Source organism: Pleurodeles waltl, chromosome 8 (assembly GCF_031143425.1).
Source record: "Pleurodeles waltl isolate 20211129_DDA chromosome 8, aPleWal1.hap1.20221129, whole genome shotgun sequence".
NCBI classification, from domain to species: Eukaryota; Metazoa; Chordata; class Amphibia; order Caudata; family Salamandridae; genus Pleurodeles; species Pleurodeles waltl.
Genome location: NC_090447.1, coordinates 488285481 through 488301127, shown reverse-complemented (window position 1 = coordinate 488301127; position 15647 = coordinate 488285481). Strand labels below are relative to the sequence as shown.

The 15647-nt window shown below is 41.2% G+C and overlaps 1 protein-coding gene across 1 annotated transcript in view; it reads right to left on the bottom strand.

Moving 5' to 3' along the window:
• The window catches only part of MRPS9 (mitochondrial ribosomal protein S9), a 385254-nt gene that overhangs the window by 323180 nt on the left and 46427 nt on the right, over window positions 1-15647 (bottom strand). The window contains exon 2 of the mRNA XM_069204443.1: window positions 5119-5298. Coding sequence (XP_069060544.1) covers window positions 5119-5298 — 180 coding nt within the window. The remainder of the gene's footprint in view (window positions 1-5118; window positions 5299-15647) is intronic.

The following is a 15647-nucleotide window of genomic DNA, read 5'->3' as shown; positions in this document are numbered from 1 at the left end:
ATTAGCTTTGGATAATGAACTGCAGCGATAGATATATAATATCTATTATGGGAACTTTTTCACCTGAAGATTCACAGCGATCAGTATATGTATGTATATGTGTGTGTGTATATATATATATATATATATATATATATATATATATATATATATATATATATATATATATATGTATATATATATTTCTTTATTAGCTGATCTCTGTGAATCGTCAGGTGAAAATAGTTTTTATAAGCTACTTATGACTTTCATTGATTTAACAGTTGTTGTATGTAGTTGTGCTCAGTTAACAGCTCTGCCATTTTCTTATTACAGGATACCAAACTTAGATTTATTATACATACATAAAACAGGCAAAATGGCGCAAACTGGCTTGGCCGGCCATAACAGACAATTATGGTAGGAACCAAACTTATTGTGCCTCAATATGAACAATATCTTTGGTTCCATATTCTTCAGGTTGAAAACAGAAGAAAATTAGTTTGTTGCTAATGTACTAAAGAGCAAAGCATACACTGCATAGAATCGTGTTCTAGCGGCATTTTGTTATTTATTACGTTATACCTCTCCAGGGTGTGAAATTAGTATAATGTTAGTACTTTTTATTTGCACCGTCAAAGTATTATTAAAGGATCCTTGTTTCTCACTGGGGGCCAATGATGCACAGCTGCTTCTAAATAATGCTAGTTTTATTATAAAATGATGAAACCTTATACAAATAGCAACTAAAACATAAAAAACGAGCTCTCTCTTCTTTCGGCAAGTTATCGCACAAAAAAAGACAGAGGCCATTTTTTGTATCACCTGAAACAGCTGCTGACCCAATACGGTTTTGGAACTCTTACTCACTATGACCACCACAAAGTATCTCATTGTTGTGTACCTTCAAAGAATAAAGTTATATTTTTAAATGCACCCATCTACACAACTAGAACAGAATTTCAGACGGCACAAAATGAAAACCGAAGCAGAGGGTGTCTAATGGTAGTCAGTAAGTGCCACATTTATTGCACATTTTCAGGACAGCTCATGGAATAAATGTACATATAACAAATCGAAAATAGTGTCTTATACACAGCCAGTGGTGATCCTGAAAATATGTCATGGATAAGCACCTTACAGTCCAAGGCTGCTTGCCCTTGACAGACTATAAAGTGCTTGATAACCTAGACTCTGCTCTAGCACTCAAGAGGAGGTCCTCAACTTCCTAAATTCAAGGTCCTATTTTTTTCCCTAAATTTACTCATGAAGCAAAGAATGATCAGTCCACTTTCTTGCAAACACCAATTGCCACTTATAGAAAATAGGTGCGGCATGTACTATTTTTTTTTTCATCTTCCAGCAGTCTGGATCAACACACTAAATACCATGAAAAGAAGCCACAGAATTGTACTGGAAATGCACTTCAAATGTGTTCAAAGTTTGAAGTGAATTATGTCATTTCAAAGGGAAATATATTTCCCCCCTGCTTGTTCTGGACGTCAGTCTTCCAGGAGTAATTTGAAATTAAAAAACAAAAGTGGACACAAAAGCGTTCATAAGCAAGCCAAATATGATCACGGTATAAACCACAGATTAGTATTTTGTCTCCCACGGCTGAATGGAACAGAACAAGCAAGGGTGTCCAACTCAACATGTGTGCTGTATCCATGCCAGATTTTCAGCATCAGAGGTAAAGCCAGGTATTGGAGAAAAATGGGATGTGGTTAGAAATGTAGACTCCCAGTCAGACAGATGTTCTGAACTAGTTAATATGGTGTCACCTAAGCAAAGCGAAAACTCAACATGCCAGCCCTTCAAATACACCCACGCTGTCTCTGTCCGGCTCCCAGACTTGTCAGTTGTCTTCCTCGTTAGGAATAAAGCAAACCAATTTTACTGGTGACTTTATTACAAAGACTTTCATTCTACCAGCAACTAAATATATGCTACCTGGAATTACTATGGTGAGCAAATTCAGGACTCTTGTAAAGTGTTATGGATAATACCTTGATCCCATACTACTATGAGGCTCTTGTCAAATACATGTGACAAACACAAAGCTGCACGGAGGAGACAAGGCATCTTTGAAAGGGAAAACAAGCAGGAAAGATCTTCAATGACTATGGGGAATGTGGTTTACAGCAATAAGTTCTGCAACCAAAGACCACCAAATGTAATACTCCAATACACGGATGTGTACAACTTTACAAACAGAACAATACTACAGTTGATAAACCATGCAGAACATAAAACATGTAGAACATAAAACATCATCATCACAGATGAAAAAATTCTCAGCAGGCAGACAATACTCTCGGCAACCTGAAGCTTCAAGTGCATTGCCACATTTTCCACAACCTGTGTTTTAATACAAATTGGTTTAATCTCCAGAAAATTGCACCAGTCTAAAAGTATCTAAGATCACAGTAATTAATAGATCTGAAATAATGGAAAGCAATCCAAAAGTCATCTTCTTTACCTCCAAGATATAAGATTGCCAGAACATTTAGGGCAGAGGTGGCTAGCGCTGGTCCATAAGGGCATTTGTTGTACTTTCAAGATAACCACTAACTATGTAAATGATTTCCACTTAGATTCATTACATGTAAACATATTTCAAGTGGACAGCCTTAAAATATGTCAGGAGTCCAGTCCTCCTGATCTACTTGGACACACTTGTACAATTATTTTTAATTATTAAAGATCTATTCAATCCATGAAGGTGTGTCACCATCAGAAGATGTGATGATTACTGATAAATCACAATTCACAGCAGAAGGTCTTTGAAAGCTATAATCTGCATACGGACCCATGATTAAACTGCCAAAACATGTCTTAACCCATTCCCGCTCTCCAGGAAGAGCGGTGTGTTAAAAATGTTCTGATCACAAATCTGTGCAATACTCAAGCAACTTCATGTCACTCTACAGAAGGCTAAGACACTGCTCTGAATCTTAGTAATCAAAAACCTATCCCTTGATCCTGATCCCCCATATTCAGGTATGTAACACCACATTCTGAGCTAAGAGGCCATGAAATAAGCAGCAAGTCAAGTTACTTAGCAGTTATCCTACAAATCTACTAGTCAATCAAGGGTCACAGTAGGATATCAATACTTGTAGGCCTTGAATTTTCCTCTTCCCTACATGTATGTCTTTCTGTCCCGCTATTTGCATAGAGCTGGGGCAGAAAGCTAGTACTATCCATTTATGGGTGGGCTCCGAGTTGATTTAAGACTGTTTACATGAAGTTGAGCTTTACACGCCTGATTTATAAAGGGCATTACATTTCACATATGTACCATTATGAAGGTACTGAAGGATTAAGTGATGTGCTCAAAATCGGATGATTTTCAATCTATTGCCAAAGCCAGTTTTGAAACCCAGTTCCTCAAGTTTCAGATGAGCTGCTTACCCACTAGACCACATCTTCTCCATTCAACTATGACTATCAAACGGTGTATTACTCAAAGTAAACACTTCAATGTCTCTCGGGGAGTAAGCACTACAGAACTGCAATCACAATCACAATATAGTACAACTCTAGCAACCTCAAGGCTCCCATGAAAACCCCAGAACTGAGAAAAAAAGTAAATTACTCCACACTTTCCTTCAAAACAAACACCAATCAGCAATACAATGTACACACCAAACAGATTAAAGTCTCCATATTTGCAGAGGTTAAAAAAAAATGAAACCATCTTATTACCCCTTATATTCAATGCGATCAATTCTATTCTCTTGGCAGAGATTGCAAATTACTCTCCATTCCCTGTGTAGGCAACAAAAGCCTGTTTTAAAAACTCAATTTCACAGTGTCCTTGAGAGTAACTGACCAAATGCTTCAACTATTTTATAAAGGACGTTCCAGAAATGAACTGAGCGTCAAAAACAGAAACAGCAACAAAAATACGAACACCTGCTAAAAGGACAAGAGAATACAATTGGCAGCAGCATGCAGTTACACACAAACTGTCCTAGTTCATTCACACATTTGAAAACAGGTACCATTCAATTATCCAGGGAGTGCCCCTTGTCTCAGCTCTTGTTAACGAATATAAAACAATGGTCCCTGCTTCAGCACCCTAAAAATTCAAATTAAGCAAAAACTGCCTTACACTTTCAGCCTACATGCTCTTAAAGACAGACAGTGAACGCCATATCCTAAGACAGCTTGATTTTTTGAACTCCAAACCGACCTATACTAATTTGAGCTTGCTTGAAGTATAGCCCAAGACTAGAGGTGCCCATAACATCCCATCAATGCTACAGCAGTTCTACTGGCTACCTGTTTACTCCCTATTCAAATTCAAATATCTCAGCCTCACATAAAGTACAATCACGCAAAGTGACACTCCCAAAAGGTCATTAACCTAACCAGAAATGCCACAACAATGGCACTACTCAATACAAAATATAATGTGATCGGATGCAGGGGCGGATTTTATTTTAAAGTGTTTAACCCCATTTCTGGAAACTCACACATGCCCACATCAAGAACATAGCACAATTCTTTGCTATCCATGATTAACTGTCAACTAAGTTTCTTTAATGGATGTCAGCAGGCTCCACCTGGCCACCTATTTACCATAAATTGGCTCACACCCCTCTCATATTTGAGCTACCCTTACTCTACCCACTCTTGCGTATATATATTTCCACTATACGTGTACCAGTACTGCATAATCACATCCCTCGCGTGATACATACCACCAGATAAAAGTCAAATAAATTAATTACACAAAAAAAAAATCTGTTCTACAAGTAGAAACCAATGTTCTGTCAATCTTCACTGGCACCATTGCAAAAGAAAATCAAACACATAGCACTTCCAATTCAGCGTGAACTCCGCAAAGTTGGTTTGTGCGGCCTCTGTTGTGGTTTTTCTCTCTTACCCAGATCAGAGCGTAGCTTTCCACAGTAAAGCAAAATTGTTGCTTCGCAGAGAAGACTTAATACTAAGCAGTGGTGTCTCGCTTCCTGTTGTACTGATCATGTTCCTGATGTATAGCGTATTAGACGCCGTGCCAGGAGTTTGATTGAAATTCACAGTGAGCATGGGAACTCTCACTTTAAGTGCTTCCTATATCTCAGACTCGACAGTAAATTGCATCACCAACCGAGAATCTATACTCACATCAATATCCTCTTGAGAAAAGCTTTCTGGATCCTCTCCCATCATGTTGGCTAAATGTCTCTTTCCAATGTTGAACTCTTCAATCTGTTTCTTAATAAAGGCCTCTGTGTACTTTTCAGGTCCGGAGGCTGCAGCATTTTTCCTCTGCACTGCTGCGCTGGTAGATATTAGCCTGAAAGTCTGAGTAAAAAGAAAGAAAAAAATGCAGATTTTAATCAATTTTTTTTCTGTGCATGTTGAATTGTAAAAGACTGATTAGAATACAGTTTTTAGAGACTTTCACAAAATACAATGTGAAGAAACTAGGTCTATTATAGTAGGCGAAGCACAGTAATTCAGCTAGAAGTAAAAAAAAAAAAAAAAAAAGACTATGATAAGAAAATATACATTTCCGCCGCCTCCAGTAGGGTGAGGCGATAACGAGAAGGGGACTGTGATAAAAGCATTCATAATTATGCTGCTAAAGGCAATCTAAATACACTGCTCACTGCCAACAACCTCCTGAAAAGTGCAACAAATTCTTTACAAATGAGAAACACTGAATTTATTTCAGCAACCTCCCAAAAACTGAGAAAAGATTATATAAAATACTCACGACTTAAGAATAATAATGGCAATTGGCGGCTTTCAGCAACACTCTACGCTGATAATCCCCCCACCCCCCAAAAAAAAGATTTGGCAAAGCCAATAGGTGTGGTTTTAATGTGCTAACACATGCAAACACAAGCAAGCACAAATGAACAAGATACTTGTGTGGTGTATCTCTTCAACCCACCTCTTTCTCTCCCTCCCATGAATGAGAGCTCTTTTTCATTTTCCAAACCTTGATGCAGCATCACCAGGAGCTTAGAAACACTTTTGGGGGCATGCATCACATTTACAAACCATCCCACATTTAGATGTAAAATCACACTTGAAGCAACATCATCCGAAGTGTGGAGACAATTAGGAGCAAAAACCTTGTTTAGATTTACATTTGGTGCAATATCATACAGGCGTGACAAATGTTTAGGAGCCCAGATCACATCTATGATTTGAATCTCTTGTTTCGTTCAAAGGATCCAGTTTCAAGGTATCATATTTAGGTGCCAAATGACACAAAGGTGAAAAATTACACAAAGGTACTTTCTCGTTTTGTAATATTTGTCTGGAAAACTAGCTTAAAGTATTTGGAAATCACTGGATGAATAAAATTCTTATAATCAAATATACTGTTGGCTTGTATCCTTGCAGACTGAGTTAATCTGCTGTACATTATGGGCCTGATTCTAACTTTGGAGGACGGTGTTAAACCGTCCCAAAAGTGGCGGATATACCACCTACCGTATTACGAGTTCCATAGGATATAATGGACTCGTAATACGGTAGGTGGTATATCCGCCACTTTTGGGACGGTTTAACACCGTCCTCCAAAGTTAGAATCAGGCCCTATGTGTTTTATATTATCATTTGCTGAAATATGAAGAGGGCATTATGTATTCCATTTTATACTCAATATTTCTAATTGTATATTTTTGTTTTTACTTTATGGCCATTGTTATCTGAAGTAAACTTGATTAACACAGGTGGAGAAAAAAAATCACACAAATGTGTAACACCAGCCACAGGGAGGAAACACGTTTAGTACCAAAACCACATTTAGGTGGGCTAAAGGTGCCACATCAACAAAATTGCAGAAACACTTTTAGGATCACAAATGCGTCTCCACTGCAGTGCATGAACTATTCATTGCACTGCCCCTGCATTCCAAAGGGAGGCACTCTTTAGGAAGGTGGGCTGACACACCTAAAACCCAATAGATAACAGTAAGAGTGAAACACAGTTCTGGCCTAATGCAAAATATGAATGACACATTCTCCAAGCAATGGGTAAAAGTGGTTACCCAAACAAACCAATGGCTGAAGAAGGCAGTTCCTCATTTCCCTCTGTATATGTTTTTGGTGACATGAAATGTGGTACAGATTGTTTAGTCATGGCACCCAAGTCCCTTGTGTAAAAAAAGTATCTTTTAAAGCACGCTCTGTTCCCCTGCAGCAAGGGCTAACTTCACTGCATAGCTCTTGCACACAGCTGCATCACACTACTTATTTTTATATCCATCTAATGTGCCATCAAAGGCTAGATGTCTCGCTTCTTCCACCAAGTAAAACTGTCCACCACATGTTGTTTCAACACGTTTGCTGCCAGCCCACAGTCATCATTGTTGTCCTCACGTTCTGTCACTCGGTTTCTATTTTTGAAATATCTTGTGTTTGCAATGGTTCTATTACTTCATTTTCAGGCTGTCAAAATGCATACCTCTAAACTCACTGTCACACGCTTTCACCCATATTCACCCACACATTGAGCAAAATGTCATCCATGTACCTTCAATGAAACCACCCGCCCTCAAATCCAACACCCTTCTAAACTTTTACCTCTTCATAGATTTCAATGGGAAGACCATACAACAGTGGTTCTCAACCTTTTGACTTCTATGGACCCAGCTTTATCATTACTGGAACCCAGGGACCCCCACTAAATCATTATTGGAATCCCGGGTCCCCCCACGGAGTCATTATGATAAGCTGAGGACCTAATCTGTTAATATTATTTAATTTTCTAAAGAGTCGCAGCCCCCATGAGGAGGCTTCACAGATACCCGGGCCACAGGTTGGGAACCACTGCCCTACAAAGCTGCACCATCTGTGGAAGCTGGAGCTGTTGAGATGTATGCAGACAGTTAAATGGATACATGTTTCATCTTAAGAGAAACTTTTCTTCTTCTCTGTAATATCAGGAATACAGTTTGGGCGCTGGCTCTCTCAAAGCAAGATTGGTGGTAATGCATGCTCACTAGGTTCCCTTGAACATATACCTCACCACTAACAATTGTTCTACATTTCTCATTTGCTCACAGGGATTCATAAATTCATGGACATGATGCCAATTTTCTCCAGCTTGACTGGATAGCCCTGCGCTTTGAACTCTTCAACCTCACCTGCAAGTGGCCTGCCCCTAAACAACCATCATATTTGGCTAAGACGTTGGCAGTATCCAGTGTCAAAAGTTACATTGTCCCATTATAATTCCCTGCAGGAGCTCCTTGCCTCTTAAACTCTCTTGGTTGTTGATTTTAAGCTACAGCTAATCCTCAGTAATATTTTTGCTGGGCCTTGAAAAGCTACCTATTTATACAGCCTTTACCAGTCCCTCACAATAAGCTAGGGAACATCACCTCTGATATTTCGTTTTAGTTTCACTTTATTGTGCATTGTAATTTTTCCTCGCTTCCCTATTTGTTTTCTACAGTATTAATTTTGTTTATGTTAATTTGTTAAACTAATAAGTTTAATTTTATCCAGTATGAATATGTAAAAATAATAAATAAATAAATAAGCATAAGACTGGGGCAAGAGTGTTTAAGAGCCATTGGCCTTACCAAATGCTGGGGTTGCCAAATACCAAACCTGCCTAGCCTTGATTTCACCTATGGCCTCTTTCTTCCTCCACCATAAATGTTCCTGTCGCTTCATCTCACTCTTTCAGGTTTATGTCCCTGCTTTCACCTTGGCCCCTGTTTCTTATCTTTCTCTTCTTCTCTGCTTCTCCCATTTCAGCCATTCAGTCTCTTGCTCTGGGTCAAAGTCTGAGGAAGAAAAATAAGTCATGGCTCCCAAGAAGGGTACTGGTGCCCACCACCCACACCCACCGGCACAAATTCAGCACTGAGTATGACACAATATTACTTACTGAGTCATAAAGACCCAGTACCATAGCCATTAAATAAAAGAAAAAAATATTTTATAGGAGAAGATTTAATGGCCAAATACCGGAATACCAATACACATAGCTGGTACACGTTACCGGCCAAACGAATAGAAGCAAATCTTGCAGTTAAGGAGAATGTAATTTTGAGTACTGTGTCAATAGGCAGAATGAAAAGAGGGTGGGCTAATCTTAAAGTAATCTTGCTGGTGTGTGTCTAAGACACTGTCTAGAACAAAAACACTCATTTTGGAACAGTTGTGTTTGTTACCTACAGCAGCTATGTTTTTAGCAGTACCAGCAGACTGCTGATACAAGTTCCATTAGAATAACAAGCATTGGCAATGCCAACAGGTCTGGTTTTAAGGGAATGCTGTGTATGGTAATATGAAGCATTACAAGCAAATAGAGTGGGAATAGATACGTATTTGTGTGGGAGCAAAGAACAGTAGAAAAATGTTGGCGCAAATCAAAATATCAGGTGACAGGTACACTGTCAAGCCAAACTTAAACATCCATGTAGATTAACGACTGCCCACCTCCCATCTGTGCTGCTGCCAGTGAAAAACAACACAAATTAACTATAAGCTATTTAAGGCACATCTTGTGAAAGTGGTTGTAGTATAGGAATTAAACGTGCATGTGTTGGGCCTGCAATGCCTGGGCACTGCTGAAGAGGTTATTCGTCCTACCCATTGTTTAAATAGCTTAAACAGTAGTTGTAAGATATCTGCCTCTTAAATTACTTTCAAATCTCTTAGAAAATAGGTGCCATGCAAAGCATAAACTCAAATTAACTGAGCTATCCAAAATACAACTTTAAACTTGTACCTCATCTGTTCATTTCTTTTTATATTTATATTATTCGTTTTTAAACAATACATATGTATGGAAATTTCAGCACACATATCTATTCTTTGAACTTGCATACTCATTTTGAAACTTCTTATTTTGTTCTTCTTCGAAATAATGTAAGGGGACGTATGAACATAGTGAAGCACGTGTACAGTGCAGAAGAGGTGAACAGAATAATTGTATCTAGAGATCAAATTAAGTATTTTTATTTTTTATAGCTTCAGAGAAAGTTTTGTCAAAGGGAAACCGCTATTATTATAGGCCTTATAATAACAAACACTGACAAAGTCAATATGTCTGGGTTTAATGAGATAATGCATAAAGTATTAGTACTTTAACACCATGCACACAAGGACACACAACAAGAGTGAGGAGAGATTCAGTTGTAAAGACATCCCCCATGCGAGCACAAAATAGGAGAGGAGGTGGAATTATGCACCCAAACAGCCAATAGCAATGGGTGAGAGATGAATACATGGCGGAGCTCAGTCAAGATGTAAATGACAAAATCTCTGACCACTGACTAAAGAGGCTTGCTGATTAAATCCAATGGTTGATGACAGTTGTGCTGTCACAAGCCTGGCCTTAAAATCACAGCACGTGCTGAATCTGCGAAGGAATTCTGCTGACATCATTGGCCTATACTGGAATTCCTTTCCGTTTCAGGGTACGTCCTTGCAACACAAAATGCAATACTGGAAAGACGCTTCCTGTTCAGCCACAGGGAATACAGTTATTTGATCAAACGGGTTTCAAAGAACAGAAACCTAGGCCAGTAATATGAATATTCATCGTGCCATTCTTTGCACAGCAAATGTGATGACTGGTACAATTGTGAATTATTTGCAATTTTGATACGGTTCTGATCTTGAAATACAAAACCTCTCCGTGTTGTAGTGTTGTGTAGTCGCCTTGGGGGCAGATCGGCCTATTTTTCTAAGACCAATCTGCCCCCAACAGGGGCAGAAACCACTACACTCCAGAGATTTATTTTTTACAGATGGGGAGCGAACCCTTAGGCAAGAGTCACTCCCCTAAGGGGCAAATTTATTTTAGGCCATTTCGGCTCCCCCTGGGGGGCAGATTGGCCTATTTTATTTAGGCTGATCTGCGCAGAAACCACTAGGCACCAGAGATTTTTTATCTTTTTTTATTTTTTTACAGATGGGGAGTGACCCCTTAGACAAGGGTCGCTCCCCCTTCCCTGGGGGAAAACTTATTATAGGCCATTTGTGCTCCCCTTGGGGGCAGATCGGCCTATTTCTATTAGGCCGATCTGCCCCCAGGGGGGCAGAAACCACTTAGGCACCAGGGATAGATGTGTGAGTGTGTGTTTTGTTTGGGGGGCAGCCCCTTGGGCAAGGGTTGCTCCCCATGGGGGCACATTACTGTTGGCCATTTCTGCACCCCTTGGGGGCAGATCGGCCTATTCTGTAAGACCCATCTGCCCCCATTGGGGGCACAAAGGCCACCAGACAAGAATTGTTTTAAAAAAAAGGAGGGGGGGGTATGGCCATACCCCCTCCCCAAATAAATAGGGACAAAGTTGTTCTGCCCACCGGTAGGCAGATGGGGAAATTACCCCCAATTAACCCCCCCGGGGTGTGGGGGGAGGGCAGAAAGCTTACTAGATGCCTGGGAATAAAAATTTTAAAAAAACAGTAGGGTGGTAGCTACTAACCCGTATGGGCATGGTTATGCCCCCACCCCAACTGAAGGGGGTAACAGTCTTTCAGCTCTCCCCTCGCACACTAAAAGATCTTATCCCACGGCAAGCAAGAGGACATTTGATTATTTTTGGTTTTACATTTGGGCCATGAGAGCTTGTCTAACTCTCAAAATCGTCCCACTTGGAATGGTGAGGGCTGCACATTTTGGACTTTGGAACGATGCCATGTACAAAAATCTACGAGACCTAGACACATCTGAAAAGTAAACATCTTGGTAAGTCCAGGGTGGTGTGCTTCACATGCACCCCGCACCATTTCCCTACCCACAATGCCCTGCAAACTTCCAACTTTGCTTGAAATCACACATTCTCCCCACATTTTTGTGATGGAACCTTCCAGTATCTGCAGGAATCCATAAAATTCCTACCACCCAGCATTGTCGCATGTATACCGATAACAATTCTGCCCCACTTGTCAGCCTAAAAATGTTTTTTCCAAACTGCCCTTTTGGACCCGTTTTGGTCCCCCCTCAATTTCAACATGTTTTTGGCTCTTCCTTGTCACAGGCACTTGACCCACCTACACAAGTGAGGTATCATTTTTATCGGGAGACTAAGCGGAACGTTGGGTGGTAAGAAGCGTGTGTTTTGATTCCACACAAAAATACGGGAAAAATGTGATTTTTTAAGCTAAATATGAGGTTTGCTGAGGATTCTGGGTAAGGAAACACAGAGGGTTCTGCGCAAGTCACACCTTCGTGGACTCCCTCAGGTGTCTAGTTTTCAGAAATGTCTGGGTTTGGTAGGTTTCTAGAGATGGCTGCTGAGCCCAGGACCAAAAACATCAGTGCCCCTCTCCCCGCAAAAACAGGTCGTTTTGTATTTGATAATTTTTATGTAACCACGTAGAGTTTTGGGGCATTTCCTGTCACGGGCACTAGGCCTACCCACACAAGTGAGGTACCATTTTTATAACGAGACCTGGGGGAATGCTGGGTGGAAGTGAGTTTGGGGCTCCCCTCAAATTCCAGGACTTTGCAGCACTGAAATTTGAGGAAAAAGTGTTTTTTCCCCCAAATTTTGAGGTTTGCAAAGGATTCTGGGTAACAGAACCTGGTGAGAGTGCCACAAGTTACCCCATCCTCGGTTCCCCTAGCTGTCTAGTTTACAGAAATGTCCAGGTTTTCTAGGTTTTCCTTGGTGCCGGTTGAGCTAGAGGCCCAAAACCACAGCTAGGTACATTGCAAAAAAACAGGTCAGTTTTCTTTGGGAAAATGTAATGTGTCCATGTTGTGTTTTGGGGCATTTCCTGTCGCAGGCACTAGGCCTACCCACAAAAGTGAGGTACCATTTTTACTGGGAGACTTGGGAAATGCTGGGTGTAAGGAAATTTGTAGCTCCACTCAGATTCCAGAACTTTATATCATCGAAATGTGAGGAAAAACTGGGTTTTTTTGCCAAATTTTGAGGTTTGCAAAGGCTGAGGTAGAGGCCAAAATCCACAGCTAGGCACTTTACAAAAAGCACGTCAGATTTCAATTATAAAAATGTGAAGTGTCCATGTTGCATTTCCTGTCACGGGCATTAGGTCTACCCACGCAAGTGAGGTACCATTTTTATCAGGAGACTTGGTAAAATGTAAGACAGTGTGTAAAAAAGAAGACTATTTGAGAAATGCCCTGTAATTCACATGCTAGTATGGGGACCCCGGAATTCAGAGATGTGCAAATAACCACTGCTTCTCAACAACTTATCTTGTGCTCATTTTGGAAATATAAAGGTTTCCTTGATACCTATTTTTGACTCTATATTTTACCAAATAATTTGCTGTATAGCCAGTATACAATGAAAACTCATTGCAAGGTGCAGCTCATTTATTGGCTCTGTGTACCTAAGGTTCTTGATTTACCTATAAGCCCTGTATGTCCCGGCAACCAGAAGAGTCCAGCAGGCACAACAGTATATTGCTTTTTAAAAAACTGCCATAGCCGGAAAAAGTTATAGAAGAAAAAGTGGACAGAAATGGCTCTTTTTTCACCTCAATTTTAATATTTTTTTTATTTTAGCTGTTACTTTCTGTAAGAAAACCTTGAATGATCTAAACAAACAACCCCTTGCTGAATTCAGAATTTTGTCTACTTTTCAGACATGTTTAGGTGTCCGGGATCCAGCATTGGTTTCACACCCATTTCTGTCACTAACTGGAAGGAGGCTAGAAGCACACAAACAATAGTAAAAATGGGGTATGTCCCAGGAAAATGCCAAAATTGTGTTGAAAAATGTGGTTTTCTGATTCAACTCTGCCTGTTCCTGAAAGCTGGGAAGCTGGTGATTGTAGCACAGTAAACCCTTTGTTGATGCCATTCTCTGGGGAAAAAAACACTTGCTTTCTTCTGCAGCACCTTTTCCCGTTTTTTGCAACAAAAAAACCTAACTTTTAGCTGTATTTTGGCAAATTTCTTGGTCTCCTCCAGGGGAACCCACAAACTCTGCATACCTCTAGAATCCCTAGGATGTTGGAAAAAAAAAAAAAGCAAATTTGGCGTGGGTAGCTTTTGTGAACAAAACGTTATGTGGGCCTATGTGCGAACTGCCTCAAATAGCCAAAAAAAGGCCTGGTACCTGAGGGGGGGGGGGGGGAGGGGTAGGGAGGACAGGCCTGGCAGCGAAGGTGTTAACCATTCTGTGCCTCTTCCTGTCTGTGGAATACACGTCTGGTCCAGGATGACAGTTCGGCTGTCTGTGAATTCACTTTAGACAGTCACAGAGAGGGAGCTGAGATGTGCCCTGCATATCCTGATGGGTCTTCCTGGGCTAGAGTGGTGGGAGGAGCTGACACTTGCAACTGAATATGGCTGTGCCTGTCCTTACACAACACAGTTTCTAACCCCCTGGACTGTGTCTGGGGTCAGGGCAGGAAAGGCAGGGTCTTGTGCACTACAAAGACTTTCCTTTGAAGTTTCCCTACTTCAAAGGCAGAAATGAGTACAAGTGCTGGACCTCTGAGACCACAACTTTAGAATCCTTTTGGACTGAGGACATTCTGCCAGGAAGAAGAGCTAGATGCTATAGTAGGAACTGCCACTCTGCCTGTTGCTTTACTGTGCTGGCCTGCAGCTTGCTGCTTCTGTCCTGGGAGTGAAAGAACTTGACTTTGCTTGCTACATCTTGCTTCCAAAGGTTCTCCAAGGGCTTGGACTGAGCTTGCCTCCTGTTAGACGTCTCCAGGACACCAAAGACTTCATCTGCTAGCACCTGGGTAGTCTTGCCAAGAGTCCCGACTCTCCCGACCAAGTGGTGCCAAATCCAGTTTGTCGGCCCTGGGGAGGGAGTTCTGGTGCTACCAAGAAGAAACCAAGTAAACTGGCTCCAGAGCGACTTCAGAACCGGCGATGTAGTCCAAATCTGTGCCGCTGGCTGCACCCGAGCCGTGGTATCTGCTGAGTGCAAGGACCGCGAGCGACACCGCAGGCTTGACATCTCTGCAGAGCCTCCAGAGTCCCTCCACAGTGTAAGTCTGAGTGCCATGTCACCGGAATCCATGACAATCGACTCCTTCATCAGTACCTGTAGCCCTGTGGTGTGATCGCAACACAGGGCCAGGTCGATGCCTCGTGTCTTGACCTGTTGGATTCATCGACCCCGCCAGTTCATAATGAACCGACACCTCACCACTGACGCAGCATCACCTCCCCTGCAACCTCAAGGAACCAACACCTCACCTTCCATGCCTCGCAGGAAGGAACAAATGCCTCTCCTGCCTAGTAGCAGCAATGAACTGACTCTGCACTGGCTCCAGTGATGCCTTACCTCCCTGACTCCATGCAACGTCTTTATTTCCTTGTTTTCCAAGGTACTGTGCCTGGGGTCCGTGTGACTCTGTGACAGGCCTACACAACCTCATCAGTGGTGTTGGACTGTTGGGAACAACTCTGGGAATTATGCTATGATAGCCCCAGACTGGAGCTACTGTTTTTTCTAAGCACTTTACTGAGATTTAATCTTAAAAAATTCGTACTTTTGCTTGTGTATGTTGAATTTTTGTCATTTTAGTCTTGTTTTACTTAGATAAGTATTGGCTATTTTCTTAAACTGGTGCTGTTGGTGGCGGCGGTGGCGGTGGCATATGTGTGTGTATATATATATTTAACACACACACAAATACTTTACACATTGCCTCTGAGATAAGCCTGACTGCTTGTGCCAAGCTACCAAGGGGGTAAGCAGGGGTTATCTTACTTGTCTTACTCCCTTACCC